The sequence below is a fragment of the Corylus avellana genome, chromosome 2 (assembly GCF_965113065.1).
Source record: "Corylus avellana chromosome 2, dhCorAvel1.hap1.2, whole genome shotgun sequence".
Classification (NCBI taxonomy): domain Eukaryota; kingdom Viridiplantae; phylum Streptophyta; class Magnoliopsida; order Fagales; family Betulaceae; genus Corylus; species Corylus avellana.
The window spans coordinates 39813071-39840137 of NC_142491.1; the positions used below are offsets into that span (position 1 = coordinate 39813071).

The 27067-nt window shown below is 40.3% G+C and overlaps 1 protein-coding gene across 2 annotated transcripts in view; it reads right to left on the reverse strand.

Annotated features, from left to right (window-relative positions):
- Nucleotides 1-27067, reverse strand: part of LOC132176414 (calcium-dependent lipid-binding family protein) — a 97838-nt gene that overhangs the window by 22835 nt on the left and 47936 nt on the right. For both annotated transcript variants that reach the window (XM_088513857.1, XM_088513856.1), the window contains exons 36-46: nt 18864-18967; nt 9029-9324; nt 8784-8868; nt 7831-8538; nt 7387-7705; nt 6976-7134; nt 6709-6872; nt 6429-6609; nt 6090-6356; nt 5780-5986; nt 2830-2884 (exon numbers count right to left, since the gene is read on the reverse strand). In XM_088513857.1, the coding sequence (XP_088369983.1) occupies nt 2830-2884; nt 5780-5986; nt 6090-6356; nt 6429-6609; nt 6709-6872; nt 6976-7134; nt 7387-7705; nt 7831-8538; nt 8784-8868; nt 9029-9324; nt 18864-18967 (2545 nt within the window). The remainder of the gene's footprint in view (nt 1-2829; nt 2885-5779; nt 5987-6089; nt 6357-6428; nt 6610-6708; nt 6873-6975; nt 7135-7386; nt 7706-7830; nt 8539-8783; nt 8869-9028; nt 9325-18863; nt 18968-27067) is intronic.

Here is a 27067-nt window from a genome sequence, read left to right on the forward strand (position 1 = left end):
CAAATCCTAGATTCCGTTCTCATTGCAAATGAATGTGTGGATAGTCGCATGAAATCAGGGGTGCCAGGTGTTCTTTGTAAACTGGACTTGGAAAAGGCCTATGACCATGTTAATTGGGACTTTGTATTGTATTTGCTGCATAGGTGTGGTTTCGGCGAGAGGTGGAGGGCTTGGATAGAGTGGTGTATTAAGACGGTAAGATTCTCCATTCTTGTGAATGGCTCTCCGGAAGGGTTCTTTAACAGTTCAAGGGGACTCCGACAAGGGGATCCTCTCTCACCGTTATTGTTTGTGCTTGTTATGGAGGCCTTGAGTAAGATGGTGAATGCGACGGTTGACCAAGGCTTTTTGACGGGTTTCTCGGTGGGAAATAGGGTCTTGTCGGAGTTGATGGTCTCCCACTCCTTATTTGCGGATGATACTTTGATTTTTTGCGAAGATTCTATCGAGCAAATCCGGTATATTCGTCTCATTCTCTTATGTTTTGAAGCTGTTTCTGGCTTGAGAGTGAATCTGGGAAAGTCAAAGATTGTGGCCATTGGTGAGGTGGAGAACAATGGGGTTTTAGCTAACATCCTTGGGTGTAGTGTTGCCAATTTGCCTATGAAGTATTTGGGTCTCCCTCTTGGGGCTTCGTACAAGGATACGGCTATGTGGAATGAAGTGATCGAAAAGATGGAGCGTCAGATGGCAGGTTGGAAGAGAATGTATCTTTCTAAAGGAGGTCGCTTAACCCTCATTAAGAGCACTTTGGCCAATCTTCTGACTTACTTTTTGTCTCTGTTTCCGATTCCTATAAGTGTAGCTAAAAGGATGGAGAAAGTCCAAAGAGATTTCTTATGGGGAGGATTAGGGGATGAGCCCAAGATGCATCTTGTAAGTTGGAACCAAGTCTGCAGCCCTCTACAATATGGTGGTCTTGGCATTCGGAAGTTGCACCAGTTTAACCAAGCCCTTTTGGGGAAATGGCTTTGGAGATATGCAAATGAAAACGGGGCTCTTTGGTGCAAGGTGATCAAAGCTAAGTATGAAGACCAAGAAGGTGGGTGGTGCACGAAGGATGTTTCGGGCTCTCATGGTGTGTGTCTATGGAAGCATATTCGTAAAGGGTGGAATTTCTTTGCTAAAGGGATTCGGTTTGAGGTGGGGGAGGGTTCGAAAGTTCGTTTTTGGCATGATATTTGGTGTGGGGACAATTCTTTGAAGCAAGCTTTCCCGTCCTTATTCAGTATCGCCAGACACAAAGATGCTTGGGTGAAGGATAACTTTATTGGGAGGAATGGGATTATTGAGTGGAATGTCATTTTCGTTCGATCGGTCCAAGATTGGGAGTTGGAGTTGGTCTCTCCTTTCTTTGATCGGTTGTATTCTTGCAAGGTTTCTCTTGGCAGTGTAGATCGTATTTGCTGGGCTTCGTCTAGGAAGGGCAAGTTTGAGATTAAGTCGTTCTATAAGGCTCTGTCCATCTCTAATCAAGAGGAGTTTCCTTGGAAGAGCATCTGGCGTACTAAGGTGCCTCAGCAGGTGGCTTTTTTTGGGTGGACTGCGGCCCTCGGAAAAATTTTGACTCACGACACGCTGCGCAAGAGGAACATAGTGGTAGTGGAGTGGTGTTGTATGTGCAAGAAAAACGGAGAGTCAGTTGATCATCTTCTTCTCCACTGTGAGCTCGCAAGTGCTCTTTGGCACATGATTTTTCAGCGGTTTGGGTTGCATTGGGTCATGCCGTGCCGGGTGAGGGACTTGTTTGCTAGTTGGTGGTCAGGAGGACGATCTCGAAGCGCGGTTGTGTGGAAGATGATCCCTTTGTGTCTTATGTGGTGTATTTGGAATGAAAGAAATGCTAGATGTTTTGAAAATTCCACTAGGACCTTAGAGGAATTGACTCATTTTTTCTTCTTTACTCTTTACTCTTGGACGGCCGCTTGGCTAGCTCCTTTAGTGATTAGTTTCTCTGAGTTTCTTTTTCATTTTTCTCCTTCCTAGGCGCCCTCTGTTATACTTCCCGTGTATATGGGTTGCGCCCCTCTGCGCTCTTTTTATATCATCATTACTTATCAAAAAAAAAAAAAAAACTTAGAACAAAAAAGGAATAGGGGAAAGTCCACATACCTTCCTCAAACTACTACCCAATTGATAATGTCCCCCTGCAAACTTTTAATTAAAACAACTCCCCCCTCCAAACTACCAAAAATTGTCAATGTCCTCCGGGGCCCCATCAATGAAAATACCCTTAATAAAATAAAATGAAATAAAATAAAAACTAAAACTAAAACTAGTTATTTAAAAAAAAATTTGTGAAAATTTAAATTGTTTTCATTTTTTCTTAAAGGAAAAAAAAAAAAAAAAAAAAAATTGTCTTATTAAAACAAATTTAGGGTCATTTTTGTCTTTTGGCTGGCCTTAGGGAATATTAACAATATTTTGGTAGTTTAGGAAGGACATTATCCCAATTGAAAGTGTGGGAGGGACATTGTCAATTAGGTGGTAGTTTGAGAGGGGTATGTAAACCTTTCCCACAAGAATAATAATAGTACAATAAAGTGAAACCCAACTCCGGCAACAACATTCCCAAGAAAGCACAATTAGTTTCCATATTCAATACAAGCATAAAAGATGGTGACAAGTTGGAGTCGTGCAAGAAGATATACAAGTTACTGGTTATCAAGTAATAAGAAGTTAAACGACCATTGAATGCCATCACTAATCATAAGTTTAATGGATCAGCGCAGAAATCAACAAAATGACAAAAACAGAATCCCTAGATGCCCTTGCAACTCTATTTGAAAGAAAGTCTAATCCGGAGGTTGACAATCCAATAACAAATACCTTTTCCAGCTTTCGCCGCTAGGTTTGTAACCTCCACTTCCAACTTAGCTGGGGCCTGCATCAAATACATATGGAATTCCTTTAAAATGATAGATGTAGACAAGTATACAAAAACTTGATGAAGATTTAAATCTATGAGAGAGTACAAATACAAATATAGGTGTTAGAATATTAATTTAAAATGAACAAATTCACTATTTCCCATCAGTTTAAGTTTTTGGGACAATTGATGAGTTCACATGGTATCAAAACAATGGTCTTAAGTTCGAACCTTGACTTTACAATTCAACCCACCACTCCCCAAGGGTAAGCAAAAAAGAAAAAACAAATAAATTGGTCCCTACCGTTAGAAAAGTTGATAGAATTCGTTAATTTGCCTTATCAGTACCAATCATAGTGTGACACGTGTCACTTGCAATTAAAAAAATACAAAATAATATATATATATATATAATTAACAATAAAAATCAAAGTCACCACAAGCCCCGAAGAAGAGGAACATGGACCATCGGCACTAGTAGTCCTTGTAGCTGGTATCAAAGCCCATGTCGAGGCCCTTTGCCAAGGCCCTCCTTCTCATGGTATCCTCCTCCTCCCTTTGCTACTTCAAACACTTGGACATCGGAGGCGATGTGGACATGAAAGGCGAGAGCCAGCGGCAGTGGTACGGCAAGAGGAAGAGCACACGAGAGAGAAGCAATGAGTAGACAAATATGAGGGACGTCGTCCGGGCCTTTAGGACTGGGATTATTCAGTTGCTCGCCCTCAAGGTTAGCTGTTCCATCACCGCCATCGACATGGATGGTTGAAATGGATTCCCAATTGCTAATTTAATGCATAGCCAAAGAGAACCTTTTCTGGCCTTCAATGGAAATATTTATTACTTGTAGCATGCATTGCAATTACAAAAAGATGGGGCGGCCAAACCACCCTCATGGCCTTGGAGCCCCCATTTGGCCAAAAAGGTGGCCCAATTGCCCCTAAATTTATTTATTTAGAAAAATTTCACAAAACTCTCTTGAACTTTCACTAGTTTTCACGTTACCCCTCCCAAAGTTCAAAAACTCTCAACTGAGAGTATCGAATTTTCAATTTCTTTCAATTACCCCATTCTATTAGGTTTTCCATTAAATCTTGTCAAAATTCTCAAAATACCACCTTTTTTTATTAAAAAATATTGTAAATATGTTTTTTTTTTTTTTTCATAAAAAAAAATAAACATCTGAATCTTTACAACTTTTATTTTTATTTTTATTTTTTATAATTAAAAATAGGGGTATTTTGGGAAGATTTAATGAAACATCCTAACGAAATTGGGTAATTGAAAGTTCAATACCCTTATTGAAAGTTTTTGAACTTCTAAGAGTAATTTCAAAATATGTAGAAGTTCATGGAGGTTTTATGAAGTTTCTCCTATTTTTTATATACATTTATAATTTTTTTTTTTTATTGAAAGTAACACGTGTCACACTATGATTGATGTTGATGTGGCACATTAACAGATTTTGTCAACTTTTACAACGAAAGGGACCAATTTTTTTTTTTTTTTTTTTTTTTTGCTTACTCTAAAGAGTGATTAATCACTTTTTAAAACCTATGGAGCCATTTGCCAAAACTTCAAACCACAAGAACCAAAAATGGATTTATCCTAATTAATTAAATAAGTAAATTCATCATTTCCTATCAGCTTAAGCTTTTGGGATAATTAATAATTTAATAGTTAGGAACACATAATAAATTCAAAAACAACATAAATTGGCACCAAATTCTATGAAAATCCAAATAACAATAGAAGTATTATGTTCTACAAGAGCAAAACCTCCATATGGCAATATATTAGTATCAAACAACTCATATGATAAAAGAAGCACAGGCTGATAAAAAAATTTGACATAGGACATTTCCAAATTAAGATCACTAAAACAAAGAGAGAGAGAGAGAACTTGTTTCATCATGTAACAATAAAAAATAAAAAATAATAATAATAATAAATAAAATAAAATAAAAAATAAAAAACTCAGACAAAACACAAGTACACATTTCTTGTAAGGAGTTCTTCGACTACAAAATAAGAGAGAATGATACAAATAGGAGAATTGAAGAACAGAGAAAATACTTCTTTCAAAGCGGAATTTTAAAATATCATCAACAATGGGAAGAATTAATCTGAAGTGCTCCCTCTGCTTTGGCTTATAGATCTACTTCTTTTTTTTTGATAAGTAGTATAGATCTACTTCTAAAGTTAGCAAACCTTTGACAGAAGGTTCACATACGCCAAAAATCTGTCTAAAATTATATTCAAATGTACAAGATCTGTCCAATGGAAAAAGTGTCTCCACAGGCTGCTATAATCCTTTCTTGCCCTTACTACTGATAGTTGAAGAATCCCCCTCTTACATCACATGCCTTATCCAAGACTAATTTCTTAAGAAGCCCTTCTAACTAACCAAAAACCTTGAAACTTGCTCATGATTCCATAACCCACTAATTTAAACTAAGAAAAAAATTTGCATTCCTTGATGGTACAAATCAATCTCTATAATACCAAGCTGTCCTACGCTAACAAGAGCCAACACTGAAAGGCAAACATTTATACACTACGATACTAAAATGAAGATGCCTCAATCAAATCCAAGACAAAAAAGAAAGCCAAAAAAAATACATGCAAAATTTTGGCTAAAAAGGCCTAAAGAGACAGCCAAAGAGAAGTCTTGGCCAAAATCCGTCATCACTACTGCAGAAGATACTATGAGAGGCAATTGCAAGCAACATGGGAGTAGCAGATCAAAAGGGAGCTTAATTTTCCATATAGTTTTATACGTTGTGATCATAGTTTTGTGCAATGTCTTCCTTATAAACAGTCTAAATTGATGATCCACTACCTAAATAATTTCTCTCTTTTAACAAATATAAAAGCTATAGCAAAAAATAAAGCTTCCTTATAAGATACCTTCCGAGGAACTTCAAATATGAAGAGTTCATTCCACTTTGCAGTGCCTGCATCAAGGTTGTAGAGTTTTGAAACTAAAGGTTTAACACATTTCGTCCTTGCGCTCTGAGGAAAAAGCTTTTGTTGATCTGTTGCCTGACTATCAACGACAAGGCGCAAAGCACAGAAAAAATTATGGCTATTTCCATCATCAATGATTGGTAAACCCTGGAAAAAATAGAAAGCGTCACTGTTCTTTCCAAGAAGTTGTAGTGAAGATAATAAACAAATGTTTGGATGAGTATTTTATCAACATAGCTACAGTCACAACCTTAGCTTCAAGAATCTGGATAGCTACATAATAACGTTCTTCCCTTGATTCATCTGCAACATTTAACCTGTCTGAAAACCTTGGAGGTGGAATCCAAACAGAAGTACAGTCACCATGATGTAGCTGGTCAACTGTATCCGAATGCTCAACTTTTTTCAGATAAATATCACACCCAAGTTTATTCTCTAAAATAACAGTCTGGAAGTCATCTTCATCCAACGCAGAAAAAGTTGGATCATCTCCGCGTATACGATGACAACCAGCTTCCTGCAAAAATAGTGAGTTAGTAAAGCATTTAAAACAATCTGCTTAATACAAAAATCAACTCAAGATCAAGACCTCATTTGGCTTGGCTGCTTTCTGTTCAAGCTCTAACTGCTTTCGCCAAGAAAGAATGCTCCCTATAAAAGTCTCCAGATTTGCAGCACTGACATTTATATTCAGGATATTGGTAGCAGCAACACGTAATGTCTTCCCAAGTTTTGATGGTTGGTGTACATTGGTATCATAAGTTTCAAACCTTCAACAGGTAATGTATAATAACATCATTGAAGATCAAAGAGATTTAAATATAAAAGGAAAAATAGGCACATAATCGATTGAGAAAAGCAAATATTACTTGAATATTCCATCAAATGATTCAATAAGGGGCTCCCAAGCTTCTAATTGTGTGTTGAAGGCTGATGCAGCAATAGAGGAAATCAGTACTGCATTCATTGCCTCTAGTCGACCATGTGTTGCGAGCTTGATATTGGAGATTGTTGTGTCAAAGAGTGGTGTCATCTGAAAGGGTTCAAATTCTGTCATAATAATAATTTCAACTAAAAGAAAGGGAACTATCTTAACATCGGAATCTAGGTGATCAAGTTTCATTTAGAAAACAAACCATTCCACATAAGCTGTCAAGAACTGTCAAAGAGAAGCATCTTAGCTTCATTTCAGCAGTTATGTTTTCCCGAGCCTTGGGCTTCACGGAATCACCAAGAGTGTAAGCTAATCGATTTGAAGGATGTTTCAAATCAGAACGAGCAAGAAAAGTGCAGGCCTACAGAAACAAATGATAGCCATAAACATAATGATTTCCAACTCTTTAAGTAAAAGCCTAAAACAATAAGCAAAACAAGATAACACCATCAGATAGGGAAGAGAAGGAAAAGGAAAAATATGGACAATTGCAAAAGAAATGTTTGATTAAGGAAAAAGAATTTAAGGTTTTATAATTGACATCAGATAGGGAAGCCAAAAATTTTAAATGACAATCAGACTAGCTACATGATCAGTGAACATTCAGTTTAACCTGATTTTCAACTTTCCAAATGCTCCAGCACTGAGATGCTTTTGAACTTGAAGATCTGGAGATTGGAACCTCAAGAATATTGGCTTGGTTAACAAGATCCATCCTCGGGCAGCAGAATGAATCTAGGCGTGGTGCTTCATCTGTTCTTGAGACTATGCATCCTAGAGAAGCATAACCAGGAGGAGCAATTGGGTACCAGAAGAAAACTTCATCAAAACCTTTCCCCGTGATACGGGCAACTCTAGTAAACTGCACAGGCTTTGCAGATATTTCGGGATTATCAGCCTTGAATATTACGCCCAGGGCAGGTGGTTCTAAGCTGACAGGAAGAACAAGTGACGAGACATGTTGGTAAATAATAGGTTGTGAAGAGATTAACAAAAAGTACAGATTATGATGACCAAAAAGTATTATAACGAAAATTCCAAGATAAAAAGGTCTAACCCTTCAGTTATGCAATCACCCAGTATGGCATAACCTGGACGCACAATAGGTCGCCATATTGAGACAGGATGTCGGAGGTCACCACCCTTGTCCCACCAGATTCGTTCAAAGTTAGGAGTGGACGTATAACAATTACTTGCTTTTGAAATTGACCTCACAATGTCACAACCAGGTGAATTTGCACTCAGATTATTTGTTTGTTCACTTCCATAGTCATGATCATCAGTCAAATCTGAGCCAGATTCTTTCAAGGCAAAATGATGCCGATTTGAGTTCAAGAGAGGTAGATGATTCAGGTCAAAACTTTTGTCTTTGGTAGGGCATTCAGTTGAAGAATGGGCAAAAAATGTTCCAACAACATTGTCTAGACGCCAGATACTAAATCCATTCACCATACAAGAATTTGAAGGGGCACTATGTATACATTCTGAAAACACTGATGATGTAACAAGGTCAGAACGGATGCAATAAACAACATGACTTGGTGGAGGTTGGTTTCCTTTATGAGCAACACATCCCAATGCTGTATATCCAGCCGGTGCAACAGGCATCCAAAGAGAACAATCACTATCAAGATCAGAATGGCCTTCACCACTATCAAATCCTTGAATACGAGAGAACAAACCAATGAGATTGAAACCAATAGGCTTCCTTACACGCCCATATGTATTACTTACTGCCACTACTGCCTGTGAAGGAGGAATTGGCCTGAAAACACATTACAACAAATCAAATTTAACAAAAGATGGCATCTAAGACATTAGAAAATAAACAAAAAAAAACTGTGCCAAATCTGGTAAGATACCATTTTGTTTTTTTTACTCACTTCCATTTGAAAACTTTACATTATTGTTATTAAAAAAAAAAAGAAAAAATCACTCTAGTTAAATAAAAAATCAATTTAGCTTTTTATTTATTTATTTATTTGAAAAATCAATTTAACATATTTGTACCTTGAAGTCACACAGTCTCCCAATATGACATAGTTTGAAGGAGCTTGGGGCCTCCAAAAGGTAAGATTGTAACGGGAACCATTTTCTGCAGAAATATACTCCCACGTGTAAGAAAGTTACCAGAAAGTCAATTAAGAACCAGAGAAGAGTTTGTGAAGCTACATGAAAAAGTACACTGAGGAAATTGATTTCTAATGAGAATGTAGATTATTATCAATTAAACATCAAATTTATATGAGAACAACCTTTTGGGGACACCCATAGTCGATCAAAGTTGGTACAGGGAGCAAGGGGTATTGCATTTCCAAATTGTAATGCTGCTGCTGCCTGATTTTGCAGATTAAGAATGACAGAAATGGCACTAAGTGAAAGATGGATACATATATTGGTCGATATCAGAGACATATTTGTTTTGTCCTTAATAGAAGTATATCCCCCTGAAATATCCACTGGATCAAGAATGATAAGACCAGAACCGGCCTCAACAGTGAGATCTTTCACCAAGGCTCGAATCCAGGTATCATTTTCCTTCGATGCATACCTGTTCAAGTAAATAATTTAAATACTTTTATGAGCATTTAAAATCTGCTAAGAGGAATGCTACACTTACTTCCATTTCTTTACACAATTTTTCCACACTCATAGGTGGCTTTTAAAACCACCATTGAATCAAACGCCACCATCTCATATTCAATTGTGGTTTTAAAAGCCACCTATGGGAGTGAAAAAATTATGTAAAGAAATGGGAGTAAGTGTAGCATTATTCATTTGCTAAATGCTCAAATGCAAAAAATTGATATGTAAATATTGTTTCTCAAACAACATGCTAAAAACAGTATTGAAACAAGTTTCATGCGTAGAAGGGCAAAGGAAGAAAAAAAGAAAGGAGACAAGTGAAACAGGGTTCTCATATAAATATCTTTTCAAAACTCTTCATTTTCCAATCGGAACTTCTCAAGTGAAAACCCAAGTGGGGTTGACATGAGCACCTCCAAAGAGTAATATACTAACAAGATACAATTCAATTTATTAGCTACCAATGTGGACCACACTATACTAAAAAAAACTACAGCCGAACAACAAAGCTTTACTTAGAACTGAAAAATACACGACATAAGACATAACGTGTTAAACATGCATACGTTGGCAGAAGGCAACAACATATATTCATTCTATGACATAAAGTTCTACAGTTTTAGAAGACTGCATCTAACTACTCAGGAAAGTGGTTGAAACTGTTGTTTTTAACTAAAATATTAGTTTTCATAAACAATTTATTGTAAATTACATTTCCTAGAGTACAAATCTTAAATAATTCTGCGCATGTCCGTATTAATTTCAACATGAACATCCATATATCGATTATGTGTGATAAATCACCAATTATCCCAAAAAATAAAGCTGATAGGAAAGCATGGACTTAATCATTTAAATTAATATTTCAACACTCCCCCTCATATGTGGTCTCCAACTCCTCTTCAATAAGTGAGGTCTAACACGTGAAATATTAATTTCAACATGAACATCCATATATCGATTATGTGTGATAAATCACCAATTATCCCAAAAAATAAAGCTGATAGGAAAGCATGTACTTAATCATTTAAATTAATATTTCAACACTCCCCCTCATATGTGGTCTCCAACTCCTCTTCAATAAGTGAAGTCTAACACGTGAAATATTTAATTGAAATTATGATAAGCTTTTTTTTTTATAAGTAAAAGTCATCGTATTAAAAGCGCAAGGGGCGCAACCCATGTACACAGGAAGTATACAAAAGAGCCCACTACACGAGCTTTAAACTGAAAAGGACGCACATAAATCTATAAATTCCGTAAGCGTTGAAGCTTGCGAAGAAGACCCCAATACCCTCCAAGAGAAGAGTGTTTGTAGCACCCTTTGCTTCAATTCTGTATTGCCCATTTCACGATCCTCAAAGCTCCGCGCATTCCTCTCTCTCCATAAGGACCACATTACACACAAAGGAGCCATCCTCCAAATGTGCACGGCTGACCGCTTTCCCCTTTGCCCTCTCCAACTTCCCAAGCATTCCTTCAAACTCCCCGGCATCACCCACGTTATACCAAATAGCAGGAGGATCATATTCCATACCTCTACAGCAACTTCACAATGTACTAAAAGGTGATCTATAGATTCGCCACTCTTCTTGCACATACAACACCATTCCGTCACAATGATGTTCTTCTTTTGTAGGTTGTCCAATGTTAAAATTTTCCCCATAACCGCTGTTCAAACGAAAAAAGCCACCCTCGAAGGAGCATTACTCTTCCAAATAAGCTTCCACGGACCATCCACCGGGGCTGAATTTAACTTCACCTCAAAAATTTTCCTCTTCGAGGGAAGCCATCTAATTTTATCTACCCCACCTTGCCTTATCTGTTGTGAATACAGCAATTCAAAGAATCTCGAAACCTCCTCCAATTCCCAATCATGAACAGGTCGAGTAAATCTTACATTCCAAGAGATAGCTCAATTTACCCTCTCCATATTCTCCTCTACCCATACCCCCTTTCCACATGCAATATTAAACAAGGCGGGAAACAAATTCTGCAGAGGTGCTTCCCCACACCACACATCCTGCCAAAACAACACACGAGACCCGGTTCCTACCTCGAATCGCACATGTTGCTTAAACTCATCCCTCCCCCTTCGGATGCTTTTCCATAGTCCCACCCCATATGACCCTCCTACCTCCTTGGTACACCAATCACCCGTCATCACCTCATATTTTGCCTCCACTAATTTCCTCCACCATGCATCTCTTTCATGTGCAAATCTCCACAACCATTTACCCAATAAAGCTTGATTAAATTGTATCAAATTCTTTACCACTAATCCCCCCGCCTCCATAGGGATGCAAATGTTGGACCAACGGACCAAATGGAATTTGAACTCATCTCCGTCACCTCCCCATAGAAAGTCTCTTTGAATTTTTTCGATCCGTTTCGCCACACTCACTGGAATTTGAAACAACGATAAATAGTATGTGGGTATACTAAATAGCGTACTCTTGATCAACGTTAATCTCCCCCCCTTGGATAGATACATTCGCTTCCACCCCGCCAATTTCATCTCCAACTTCTCTATCACCTTATTCCATATAGAGGGGTCCTTATTATGAGCCCCCAAAGGCAACCCCAAATATACAAATGGTATTGAATCCACACCACATCCAAGTATACTTGCCAATCCTTCTACATCGTCCACCATACCTATAGGAGCAATCACAGACTTTGAAAATTTTATTTTCAACCCCGCAACCGCTTCAAAGCACAACAACAAGCAGCGCAAATTCCGAAGTTGTTCCACCTTTGGCTCGCAAAAGATAATAGTATCATTGGCAAATAGTAAATGCGACACTTCCATTACCTCATCAAACCGCGAACCCACCGAGAAACCAGCCATAAGCTCTCTCTCCACCATCCTACTAAAAGCCTCCATCACCAACACAAATAAAAGTGGACAAGGTCCTCTATGTTCCTAGATAAGTCCTCGAAACATCTAGCATTTCACTCACTCCAGATGCACCACATGAGGCAAAGAGGGACCATCTTCCACACAACAGCACTACGAGACTTGCCTCCCGCCCACCAAGAAGCATACAACTCCCTTACATAACCAGGCATCACCCAACACAATCCAAACCGAGAGAAAACGGCATTCCACAAAATACGCGCAACCCCACAATGAAGAAAGAGATGATCAACTGACTCCCCATCCGATTCACACATGCAACAACGATTTACCACTACAATACCTCTCTTCCGAACATTATCCAATCTTAGAGTCTTCCCAAGCACGGCCGTCCAAGCAAAGAAAGCCACTCTTGAAGGAACCTTAGTGCGCCAAATACTTTTCCAAGGGAAAGGGATGGGATTTCTAGAAGCAAGGATCCTGAAATAGGATCTTACCTCAAATATGCCTTTCCGAGAAGATATCCACCACATCCTATCCTCCCCTACCTCACTCATCGAATGCGAATACAATAGCGTGTAGAAAGAGGCCAAGACCTCCACTTCCCAATCATGAACCCTGCAAATGAAGGCCACGTTCCACTGCACAGAGCCATTTAGACACTCCCTGTTATCCGCAATAGACGCATCCTTATTGGTGCCAATATTGAAGAGTCCAGGAAAAGCATCCTTGAGAGACATGTCACGCACCAGATATCCTCCCAAAACCTGATGTTGGACCCAAGACCAGGGACAAATCTAAAGTGACCCCGGAAAGACCTCCACCCCCTGCAAATATGCTTCCATAACCCCACCCCATGCGGACCACTGGGAGCCCTAGAACACCAACCGCCCCAAACCGCACCATACTTAGCAACCAGGATCTTCCTCCACCAAGCCTCTTTCTCATGAGCAAATCTCCACAACCATTTCCCCAACAAAGCTTTATTCATCACACACAAATTCCGGATCCCTAAACCTCCCTCAGAGATCGGAGAGCAAACCTTGTTCCAACTGACCAGATGGAACTTAAACTCATCATTAATCCCACCCCATAAGAAATCACGTTGTATCTTCTCCATACGCTTCGCCACGGATGCAGGGATAGGAAACAGAGACATAAAATAAGTGGGAAGATTGGATAGGGTGCTTTTGATGAGAGTAATCCTCCCCCCCTTAGACAAATACAAGCGTTTCCACGGGGCCAATCTTCTAGCATACTTCTCCAACATGTCCTCCCAACTTGCCTTGACCTTGAACGGGGCCCCCAACGGGAGACCCAAGTACTTCAAAGGTGTAGAAGCTGAACCATAACCCAGGATGCCCGCCAACATGCTCGCATTATCCATACTACCAATAGGGGCTAAGACAGATTTAGCCAGATTCACCTTTAACCTAGAAACAGCTTCGAAGCAAACAAGTAAAGCGCCAAAATTTCTTATTTGATTCGGTTCTGTCCCACAAAAAACCAAGATGTCATCAGCGAAGAGAAGGTGAGAGACAATAACCCGATCCGACTCCCTACTTCCCACCGAGAAACCATTGATGAGTCCCCTGTTAATCGAGGCATTGATCAACCTACTAACGCCTCCATGACTATGACAAACAAGAAGGGAGAAAGAGGATCTCCTTGCCTCACTCCCCGCGAACTATCAAAGAAACCGGAAGAGGATCCGTTGATCAGAACCGAGAAGCGCACAGACGAGATGCAATGTTCAATCCAGGAACACCATTTCTCTCCAAAACCGCACCTTCTCAGTAAGTAAAGAAGAAACTTCCAATTCATATGATCATATGCCTTTTCCATATCCAATTTGCACAACAAGCCAAGTTCCCCTGATCTGATTCGACTATCCAAACATTCATTAGCAATGAGAATTGAGTCCAAGATTTGCCTACCTTTGACAAAAGCGTTCTGGGATTTCGAAATGACCCTATCCATCACTTTATTCATTATGTTGGCTAATACCTTGGCAACAATCTTATAAGTCCCTCCCACAAGGCAGATCGGACGAAAATCCTTGATATCGGTAGCTCCATGTGTCTTCGGAATAAGAGAGATAAACTTGGCATTAAGGCTTTTTTCAAAATAACCTCGCTCATGGAACTCCGCAAAAACCGCCATAATATCCCCCTTAATCACATCCCAGCACTCCTGGAAGAAGGCCATAGAAAATCCATCCGGGCCTGGAGCCTTGTCCCTATCCATACCTTTCACCACCTCCCACACCTCCCTTTCCTCAAAAGGATCTTCCAGCCTAGAGGCCTCACCAATCGACAACATATCAAAATCAGGATCCTTGCTTCTACAAATCTCATCCCTTTCACATGGAAAAGTATTTGGCGCACTAAGGTTCCTTCAAGAGTGGCTTTCTTTGCTTGGACGGCCGTGCTTGGGAAGACTCTAACATTGGATAATATTCGGAAGAGAGGTATTGTAGTGGTAAATCGTTGTTGCGTGTGAGTCGGACGAGGAGTCAGTTGATCATCTCTTTCTTCATTGTGGGGTTGCGCGTATCTTGTGGAATGCCGTTTTCTCTCGGTTTGGTTTGTGTTGGGTGATGCCTGGTTGTGTCAGGGAGTTGTATGCTTCTTGGTGGGCGGGTGGCAAGTCTCGCAATGCTGTTGTGTGGAAGATGGTTCCTCTTTGCCTCATGTGGTGCATCTGGAGTGAGAGAAATGCTAGATATTTCGAGGACTCATCTAGGAACATAGAGGACCTTGTACACTTTTTCTTGTACACTCTTTTCACTTGGACTACTGGATGGCTAGGGCCTATAGTGATTAGCTTCCCTGACTTTCTTTTTCTTCTTCTTAGTCGCTCTCTTGTATACTCCCTGTGTACTAGGGTTGCGCTCCTCTGCGCTCTTTTATACATCTTTTTACTTATCAAAAAAAAAAAAAAAAGATCATCCAACCTCGGTCTCCAATTGAGGCTCTCTGTAAAAAGAGACTCATAAAAACTGGTAACATGGTTGCTAATGACCTCTTGATCTGAAGTTATAGAACCACCCACAATCAGAGACTCAATAGAATTTTGTCTTCTATTTGCATTAGCAATCTGATGGAAAAATTTCGTACATTTATCTCCCTCCTTCAACCAACGGATCCTAGATTTCTGCCTCCAGCTGATTTCCTCATGTAAGAGATAAGTCTCCAACTCTCTAGCTAGCAACCTTTTCCTCTCTACTTCTTCAACGGATAACCCTCTCTCCTCCTCCACCCTATCAAGATCCTTAATATCATCCATACGGGCTTTAATGCACCCTCCCACATCTCCAAATTCCTGAACATTCCATGTCTGAATGTCCCCTTTGAGAGCTTGCATCTTTTTTGCGAAAATGAAACTCGGAGTGCCCTGGAAAAGGTAAGACTCCCACCAGCTCCTTACTTTGTCCACAAAACTCTCCACTTTAAGCCACATATTCTCGAACTTGAAGGGTCTCTTGCCTCCCGAAAAGCAACTACAATCAAGGATAATAGGAGCGTGATCCGAACAGACACGAAGCATCCTCTTTTGTCGCATATTTAGGTAACGAGCTTCCCACTCAGGGGATACTAAGAAACGGTCTAGCCGTGACCAAGAGTGATTGTTAGACCAAGTATAGACCCCCCCAACTAAGGGGAAATCCATAAGGCCCTGCTCTGATATAAAATCTGCAAATTCCCTTATTGCGGACCGAGAATAAGCCCCCCCCCCCCCCCCCCCCCAATCTTTCACTAGGATAAAGAGTTGCATTAAAATCCCCTCCAATACACCAAGGCATTTCCCACCAACTCATAAGGCCCGCCAGTTCCTCCTAAAGAAGATGCCTGATGTTGTCTCTATTAGGGCCATACACCCCCGCAAAAGCCTAAACAAATCCATCATCAACATTTCTAAAGGAGCAAGCCGCCACAAAACCGCCCAACGCCACCTCAACCTTCAAAACTACTCTTCTATCCCACAAAACCAAAATACCACCCGAAGCCCCTCTTGAAGGGACATAGCACCACTCCGCATAAGGGCAACCCCACAGACTTCTCACAAAATTGTTGGATGTATAATCCACCTTAGTCTCTTGAAAACACACTATATCCACCTTCCAATTTCTAAGAAGATTTCTAACCCTCAACCTTTTGTCCCTTACATTCAAACCCCTCACATTCCAAGAGAGAATCTTCGGCTTCATTGAACAACTCGACAAGCCCTACCCTTTTTGCTGTCCCTTATTGAACTACCACTGTGCACTTCATAATTAACAGAAAAATTGAGATTATTGAGTCCCTCTTACCTTTTTTTCCAGTGTTTGCTTCCACTGCCACTCCCTCTTTCAACACCTCTCCCACCTCCTTACCGTTGTCCTCATTATCAGCCAAGATGATCCCAAAAACCTCCGCCAACCGCCCATCTTCACCATCACAAGAGACACCCACAAGCTTGCTAAATTGAGATACATACTTCACTGTAATGGGTTCCTGATCCGCATAAGGTTCCAAAGCTAAGACTCCTCATCCTGCGAACATTGGTCCTCAATTCCAGCACGCGCTTCTCCCGAAGAACATAAGCCCTCATCAAAGACACTGACCGAAGTCCCCTTCTCCCTAAGAAAGTGTCCAAACCAGGCAAAACCCACTTCTCCATACCCGGTGGAATCTCCCCCTGCAAATCGAGCAACTTCTGCCCATCTACTCCCTCCCCCAAGTCTTGCCCATTATCGAGCAACTTCTGGCCCAAATCCGGCTGATTCCATCTTTCCAGACCCAGCCGAAGCTCTTCCTGAAAAACGCACAACTCCTTACCAGCGACCGGCGCCATCTGACCCAACTTGGCATAAATCAGCTTCTTCGACTTCTCACGAGCTTCGACAATAAGCCCAGAAGTATCCGACAGAACGTGACTCTGCGAAACCTCCCTTCGGTCTCCTGCCGGAAGGACCGACAGCGCCTTGCCCAGAATGCCCAGTTCTAATTCACCCAACCGCATCGACACCGGGGCTTGTACGATCGGCCTTTTCGCCGGAGAATGCACATTACCGGTGACCAGCGCACCTTCCCTTGCCGAGATGTCTTTCGTCGAGCCCTGTGAACACGTCTCTGGCACCATCGGAGTCTCTGCCGGCGACCCAGAGTATACCGGCGAAGCTACTTTCGTCACGACCGGCGGTAAACGACGCTCTGATTTTGATGTTGAAGCGCCAGGATCCCCCGCCATTCCTACAAGCCCACTGGATTTCTCACGGCAAGGCACTGTTGCCTACCTGCTATAGCACTACAGCATATTATTGGGCCCAACTCCCGCTACAGGGGCTTTATCCTTCACCTGAGCTACCAGGAATTTGGGTTGGGCCTTGGGCTGTAACTTATGCTGGCCAATAGGCTGAGCTTGAGGCCACTCCTTGATTTGGCCCACCTGGGGACTCTCCACAACAGAGACACTATTAATCCCAACAACTCCATTCCCACATCCACAAGTCAGACGCATATCTAAGCCTTGCAGACACACCCTGATATCCTCCTGTAACTTTAACAGGGATATCTTCAACTTTTCCTTCTCCCCCTCAGGCACGCAACCATGACAAGATGTTCCAGAAACAAACCCATCAGAAACTTTTTCCTCGGAACTTGGACCCTTCTTCTGCTGTACCCCGCAACCGGCATCATCGTTCCAGGCAAGCCTATTCGCCGGACCCTTCATCGGAGCCACCATCTGAACCTCAGGAACTTCTTTATTTTCCTTACCATGGCTGACAATCAGATAACTTGGCCCTGACGAGTTGCTATTCCCAACATTACCTCCTATCAACCATTTGGGAACCCTCGCAATCGGTTCATCATAGGACCCAAAAGGTTCCTCTACCTGTTTTGTTGTGGAAAGCAAGACCTCTGAAAAACTCCTACTCTGTTTCCCTGTCACTGTCTTCCTTTCATCCCTAAAAGCTTAATATGATCGAAAAGGGAGAATTTAATTACTTTATTAATATCCTAACACTTTCCCTCACATATGTTGAAACTCCCCCTAAATAAGTGAAACTAGCACATCAAATATTAATTTAAATGGGAGATGAATGACAGAGACAAGGTTCGAATTTAATATATTTGCTTTGATAGCATACTAAATCACCAATTATCTCAAAAGCTTAAGCTGTTTGAAAATTGTGGATTTAATTACTCAAATTAATATTCTAACCATGTGTCCTCTGAAATACGAATGCACCCCTTTTTTATCGACATTTAGAATTGGAGAATACCATCTTACCTAACCTAGAATGTATCTAAGTACCAATGTAACCTTAATGAAACTTCTCTTTTACTTTTATTGAACTGAAAACTACAACCAAAACAGCTTTTAGGGACCAAAAGTAGCACATTTTATGATTGAAAACTATTGAGAATTCTCTTAATTGGTTTTTGCACGTGAGTGTGTGTGTGTGTGAGAGAGAGAGAGAGAGAGAATGCAAAATTGACTACAATTGGCACAGACATTTCAAGACTTGGGGAAGAAAAGCAAGAGCAGATAAATTGTTCAAACTCCTTCATATAAATTTCTTTTACCCACATGCAATATGACAAGCACTACCTAGAAGAGAATACAAAGATTTCCCAATGAAAGTTGGCTGCTCTTACATGAAACTCAAATCCAATTTTGCACGGAGAAGTTTTTCACCATAGGACGAATCATCCAGTGATGACTTTGTACCATCATAGAAGGTGAACTCAGGAGAAACAACCTAAAAATAGAATTAAGCAATTCATAAAAAAAAAAAAAAAAAAAAAAAAAAAAAAAACACCATCAGATTGGGACCACAAAAAAATAGAAAAAGAAATTTAAAGAAACAATCCCTACTTCATTTAAAAAAATTAAAATATTAGCATGAGAAAAAATATTCAAAATTCTCAGGAGACACAATCCCTAACTGAGAAATATTCAAAATTAATTATCATTTTAAATTCATTTTTACCACGAGAAACAGCGAACTAAAATATTTGCATGATGAAATCTATTTATGGTAGCATCCTCCAACATTGACAAAACTATACTGAAGTTACCAGCAAAGTGAAAGATGAGAGCCAAAACTAAAGATATGGACTTCATTACGCCATGCAATTAATTAGGACCACAAAAGCATTGTGTTAGATACCAATAGATCACCACTAAGTGTAATATTCCATAAACAGCATGGGTTTTTTGGGAAATTCAAGTATATATATATATATATATTAAAGTGCACTAGACGCGTGGTGGGGGATGACTCACCCCACCCCACTGACAATCAAATCCCTTATCACCAAACAATCACCCATCGTTTTCTTTTAGTCTGTAGCAGCAAGTAAAAAAAAAAAAAAAAAAACTAGAACAGAGGAGAAGAGAACGTGTGAGAGAAGAAGAGACGCAGAGAAGAGAGAGAGCAAGAGACGCAGAGGGGAGAGAAAGAGAGAGAAGGTTACTGGTTGAGGTAGAAGTTTTCTCTTCCAAAGTTTTTTTTATTTATTGCCTTCGACTTACTTGATGATCTAGTATTTTGGAAATGAATTTTGGTTTAATTTAGTGTCTTTCGCTATGGAGAAATGATTGGTGTTTGAAATTTCTTTGGGATTTTGTTCGGTGTTGGATCTTGGAGTTGTGTGGTCAACTCATGAGATTCTGGGGAAGTTTCTTGCTATAGTCGATTGTGGGTGTTTAAATTTTTTAGAGATTTTGGGTTTTTGATTTGTATACTTGATGGGCTTGGATTTCAGATGAAGGAAAAATCTGTTGGATAGATTTTGGAGAGAACCGAAAGAGTGAATAGGGGCTGTGAGGTTACTAGGCTAACTGATGGAAGAAAAGAATTGCGCCGCACAAGAAAAGGAAAAATAACAGAGGAAGAGAGAGTTGCGTCGCAGGAAAAAAAATAAAATAAAATAAAAAAAGAAGCAGGTAATCTGGTGCCGCAAGGAGAAGAAAGAAAAAGAGCCGAGCACTGCATTGGAGTTTTTCAGAGGCTCGGCTGGGGAATCAGTCTAGGAATTTGACTGGTTTTTGTTCTTGCTATTTTCAATTTCCTTTCTTTTAGTTAAATTTGATGTTTAACACTTTGACAATGAAATTTATTTTCATAGACATGAGTGGCTAAATCTCTAGCTAGGGCCAAGGGTGAAGCCTAGTATTTTTATTATGTATTCGTGACATGACTGGCCCCGTGGAAACGCTTGTATTTGTCTAAGGGAGGGAGGATTACTCTCATCAAAAGCACCCTATCCAATCTTCCCACTTATTTTTTGTCTCTGTTTCCTATCCCTGCATCTGTGGCGAAGCGTATGGAGAAGACCCAACGTGGTTTCTTATGGGGTGGGATTAATGATGAGTTTAAGTTCCATCTGGTCAGTTGGAACAAGGTTTGTTCTTCGATCTTTGATGGAGGTTTAGGGATCCGGAATTTGCGTGTGATGAATAAAGCTTTGTTGGGGAAATGGTTGCGGAGATTTGCTCATGAGAAAGAGGCTTGGTGGAGGAAGATCCTGGTCGCTAAGTATGGTGCAGTTTGGGCTGATTGGCGTTCTAGGGATCCCAGTGGTCCACAAGGGGTGGGGTTATGGAAGCACATTTGCAAGGGGTGGAGGTCGTTCCAAGGTCACATTAGATTCGTCCCTGGTCTTGGGTCCAATATCAGGTTTTGGGAGGATATCTGGTGCAGTGACTTGTCTCTCAAGGATGCTTTTCCTGGACTCTTCAATATTGCCACCAATAAGGATGCGTCTATTGCGGATAACAGGGAGTGTCTAAATGGCTCTGTGCAATGGAGCGTGTCCTTCATTCGTAGGGTTCATGATTGGGAAGTGGAGGTCTTTGCCTCTTTTTACACGCTCTTGTATTCGCATTTGATGAGTGGGGTAGGGGAGGATAGGATGTGGTGGATCTCATCTTGTAAAGGAAAATTTGAGGTAAGATCTTATTACAGGATCCTTGCTTCTACAAATCCCATCCCTTTTCCATGGAAAAGTATATGGCGCACTAAGGTTCCTTCAAGAGTGGCTTTTTTTGCTTGTACAGCTGTGCTTGGGAAGACTCTAACTTTGGATAATGTTCGGAAGAGAGGTATTGTTGTGGTAAATCGTTGTTGCATGTGTAAATCGGATGGGGAGTCAGTTGATCATCTCTTTCTTCATTGTGGGGTTGCGTGTATCTTGTGGAATGCTGTTTTCTCTCGGTTTGGTTTGTGTTGGGTGATGCCTGGTTGTGTCAGGGAATTGTATGCTTCTTGGTGGGCGGGTGGCAAATCTCGTAGTGTTTATGTGTGGAAGATGGTTCGTCTTTGCCTTATGTGGTGCCTCTGGAGTGAGAGAAATGCTTGATGTTTCGAGGGCTCGTCTAGGAATTTTGAGGACCTTGTCCAATTTTTCTTGTACACCCTTTTCACTTGGACTGCTGGCTGGCTAGCGCCTTTAGTGATCAGTTTCCTTGACTTTCTTTTTATGTTCTCTTCTTCTTTTTCTTCATCTTAGTCGCTCTCTTGTATACTCCCTGAGTACTAGCGTTGCGCCCCTCTGCGCTCTTGTCTAATACATCTTTTTACTTATCAAAAAAAATTTGTTGTTCTTCATAGTTTAATAAAAGAATGCCAGGGATAATTTTAATTTGAAAGTAGTTTCAAGAGAGAAAATTTATTTTGATTTGTTATTATTTTCGTTTATATCAAATGCTTATTCTATTTGATTTGATATGATTCGAATTTATAATAAATGTGTAATTTATTGTGTCATGTTATCAAAATCAAATTCTTAATTAAACCATATTCAATTTATTTTAATTTTAAGAGTGCTTTATTGTTTTATCTTCCGATTAGGAGAATTGAATTTCTACCTAATTGAGTTATAATTATGTCTCAGGAATACGTAATATAATGCTAGGTGGATCTCTTTTTTTTTTATAAGTAATAATGCATTAAAAGAGCGCAGAGGGGCGCAACCCAAGTACACAGGAAGTATACAAGAGAGCGACTAAGTAGGGGAGAAAGAAGAAGAGAACATAAGGAGAAAATCAGAAAAGTTGATCACTAAAGGAGCAAGCCAGCCTGAAGTCCAAGTGAATAAGGTGTACAAAAAGAAAAGAATAAGGTCCTCTAGATTCCTCGACGCATCTTCGAAGCATCTCGCTAATGCTAGGTGGATCTCTGAAACCCTAGTGTTTCCCATTATTTCCTCCAGCACCAATTTATTTAGTTTAGTTTCATAGTTTACCTTTTTAGTTGAGGTTCTATTCCATTGCTCCACTTTTTAGTGGAAACCAAAATCAAATATGATAGCACAAGGGAAGGTTGGTGTTTCAAGGAGGTAGTCGGGACCTTCGGAGTAGGAGTGTGGAAATATGAGGGGGTGAGAAGTTTTTTCGAGTTTGATAAGATATGAGATGGAGATGCAGGCCAGACTGCGTTTGATTTTATGAAGAAATATGGAGAAGATGTGGGTGTCCAGATGAGGTCCAAATCACATCCGAATGAGATTGTTAGGAAGGCTTTGGGAATGAGATCCGAGAGCCTCATTCACTACGGCATGAGGAAGGTGTTCGGGAGGAGCTACTCAACTGGAGATCTGAGAGATTCGTTAGCTTGGCATCCCAATGAGGTCACTTGAAAAACACATAAAGGATACTCGAGAGGCTCATCAGCAAGGCTCGTCAAAATTAGTCCTGACAAGCCCAATTTTAAAGAAGCCCCAAGAAACATGTCAGCTATCCCGTTAGCAATGAGTTAAGACAAGATCACGTTAGGACAAGTAAGTGTCCCCGTCCATATGCGATCACAGCAGTTCAATAGAATGGACTTAATTTCAATGTTTTAGTAGGGTTAGTAATTTAGATACTATAAATACTTGTTATAATCATAGGTAATATCAATTCATATATAAGCGCAAAGGGACACAACCCATGTATATAGGTAGTATACAATAAAGCCAAAGTACAATAGCTTTTAAGCTGAGAATAAAGCACATAAATATAAAAATTCAACAAGCGTTGAAGCGTGCGATGAATGCCACATTACTCTCCACGAGTACAATGTTTGGAGCACCATTTTCTTCAACTTGATGAGTCCAAGTTCACAATCCTCAAAACTCCATGCATTCCTTACTCTCCATAGACACCACATTACACAAAAAGGAACCATTCTTCAAATTTGCAGAATTGTCCGATTACCCCTTTGTCCCCTCCAACTTCCCAAACATTCCTTTATCCTACCCGGCATCACTCACGTAACTCCAAACAGCTGAAAAACCATGCTCCATACCTCAATAGCAACCTCACAATGCAATAATAAATGATCAATTGATTCTCTACTGTGCTTACACATACAACACCACTCCATCACTATAATGTTCTTCTTAAATAAATTGTCCAATGTCAATATTTTCTCCAACACTGCCGTCCACACAAAAAAAGCCACTCTCGGACGAGCTTTACTCTTCCAAACACTCTTCCAAGGACCAACAATCGATGCCTGATTAACCATTACCTGATAGTATGACTTGACTTCAAAATTCTTCCTCTTCGAGGGGATCTAACAAATTCTATCCACACCACCATGCCTCATCTGTTGGGAATACAGTAACTCGAAAAATCGCGAAACCGCTTCCATTTCCCAATCATGAACAGGTCGAATAAACATAAAATTCCAATGAATAACACCATGTGCTATATTCATATTTTCCTCCACCCACGCCTCCTTTGAGCATGCTATATTGAACAAGGCTAGAAAAGGAATCTTCAATGGTAACTCCCCACACCAAACATCATGCCAAAACAAGTACGGTTTCAGGATTGAAAATAAATCTATCAAAGTCTGATATTGTCTCTATAGGTGAGGTGGGAGATGTGGAAGGTTTGCCAAGAATATTTGGGTGTGGAGTGGGTTCGGTGCCGTTTACGTACTTGGGTTTACCGTTGGGTGCTCATTATAAAGATCCATCTTATATGGAATAATGTCATTGAGAAGATGGAGATTAAGTTGGCAGGGTGGAAGCAAATGTATTTATCCAAGGATGGTAGGCTAATGATGATTAAAAGCACTCTTTCTAACCTACCCACGTATTATTTATCTCTAGATTCCAGTGGGAGTGGCGAAGCGTATAGAAAAAATACAAAGAGATTTCTTGTGGGGAGGTGTCGGTGACAAATTCAAGTTTCATTTGGTAAACTAGTCCAAGGTTCACATGCCGATGGAGGTGGGGGGATTAGGGGTAAGGAATTTGATTCAGTTCAATCGAGCTTTGTTAGGTAAATGGTTGCGGAGGTTTGCCAATGAGGAAGATGCTTGGTGGAGGAAATTGGTGGAGGTTAAATATGATACAATGAGGGGTGGTTGGTGCTCCAAGGAAGTAGGGGAACCCTATAGGGTGGGAGTGTGGAAATGTATTCAGAGGAGGTGGGATAATTTTAAGCAGCTTGTGCGGTTTGAGGTAGGAGATGGTTCAAAAGTATTGTTTTGGCATGATGTTTGGTGTGGGGAGTTACCATTGAAGATTCTTTTTCAAGCCTTGTTCAGTATAGCATGCGCAAAGGAGGAATGGGTGGAGTAGAATATGGATATAGCACATGGTGTTATTCATTGGAATGTTATGTTTATTCGACCTGTTCATGATTGGGAAATGGAAGTGGTTATGCGATTTTTTGAGTTACTGTATTCTCAATAGATTAGGCATGGTGATGCGGATAAAATTTGTTGGATCCCCTCGAATAGGAAGAATTTTGAAGTCAAGTCATTCTATCAAGTATTAGTTAATCCGGCACCGACTGTTGGTCCTTCGAAGAGTATTTGGAAGAGTAAAGCTCCTCCAAGAGTGGCTTTTTTTGTGTAGACGGCGGTGTTGGGGAAAATATTAACATTGGACAATTTACGTAAGAAGAAAATTATAGTGACGGAGTGGTGTTGTATGTGTAAGCACAATGGAGAATCAACTGATCATTTATTATTGCATGTGAAGTTGCTATTGAGGTATGGAGCATGGTTCTTCAGCTATTTGGTGTTACGTGGGTGATGCTGGGTAGGATGAAGGAATGTTTGGAAAGTTGGAAGGGACAAAGGGGTAATCGTATAGTTCTGCAAATTTTGAGATGGTTCATTTGTGTGTAATGTGGTGTCTATGGAGAGAAAGGAATGCACGGAGTTTTGAGGACAGTGAACTTGACTCATCGAGTTGAAGAAAATGGTGCTCCAAACACTTTACTCATGGAGGGTAATGTGGCATTCGTCGCAAGCTTCAATGCTTGCGGAATTTTTAGATTTATGTGTTTTATTCTCAGCTTAAAAGCTATTGTATACTACTTGTGTACATGGGTGGCGCCCCTTTGCGCTTATATATGAATTAATATTACCTATCAAAAAAAAAAAAAAAAAAAACAACACTCTAGAACCATCTCCTACCTCAAACCGCACATGCTGCTTAAAATTATCCCACCCCCTCCAAATACATTTCCACACTCCCACCCCATAGGATCCCCCTACTTCCTTGGAGCACCAACCACCCCTCATCGTATCATATTTAACCTCCACCAAGCATCTCCATCATTGGCAAACCTCCACAACCATTTACCTAACAAAGCTCGATTAAACTGAATCAAATTCCTTACCCCTAATCCCCCCACCTCCATCAGCATGCAAACCTTGGACTAGTTTACCAAATGAAACTTGAATTCATCATCGACACCTCCTCACAAGAAATATCTTTGTATTTTTTCAATACGCTTCGCCACTCCTACTGGAATCTGGAATAGAGATAAATAATACGTGGGTAGGTTAGAAAGAGTGCTTTTAATCATCGTTAGCCTAATGAGTGCTAATGAGTGGGTAGTGTTTAACATCGTTAGCCTACCACCAATGAATAATAGATAAAGCTACAGCCTTTTCTATTATTCATTGGTTTTCAATAAGAAACACTCAAAGAGTGGTTTCAATCTATCCTATTTGTTCTTGGTTTTGGGCAGAATTGTTAGTCTAGTATTGAGGTTTTTGTGAATTGGATTTGGAAAAGGCCTATGACCATGTAAATTGGGACTTTGTTTTGTATTTGCTGCATAGATGTGGTTTTGGCGAGAGGTGGAGGGCTTGGATAGAATGGTGTATTAAGACGGTAAGATTCTCCATTCTTGTGAATGGTTCTCCGGAAGGGTTCTTTAACAGTTCGAGGGGAATCAGGCAAGGGGATCCTCTCTCACCGTTATTGTTTGTGCTTGTTATGGAGGCTTTGAGTAAGATGGTGAATGCGACGGTTGACCAAGGTCTTTTGACTGGTTTTTCGGTGGGAAATAGGGTCTTGTCGGAGTTGATGATTTCTCACTCCTTATTTGCAGATGATACTTTGATTTTTTGTGAAGATTCTATCGAGCAAATCCGGTATGTTCGTCTCATTCTCTTATGTTTTGAAGCTGTTTCGGGTTTGAGAATGAATCTTGGAAAGTCAAAGATTGTGGCTATTGGTGAGGTGGAGAATATTGGGGGCTTAGCTAACATTCTTGGGTGTAGTGTTGCCGATTTGCCTATGAAGTATTTGGGCCTCCCTCTTGGGGCGTCTTATAAGGATACGGTTATGTGGAATGAAGTGATCGAAAAGATGGAGCGTCAGATGGCAGGTTGGAAGAGAATGTACCTTTCTAAAGGAGGTCGCTTAACCCTCATTAAGAGCACTTTGGCTAACCTTCCGACTTACTTTTTATCTCTATTTCCGATTCCTGCTAGTGTAGCTAAAAGGATTGAGAAAGTCCAGAGAGATTTCTTGTGGGGAGGAATGGGGGATGAGCCCAAGTTGCATCTAGTAAGTTGGGACCAAGTTTGTACCCCTATTCGTTATGGTGGTCTTGG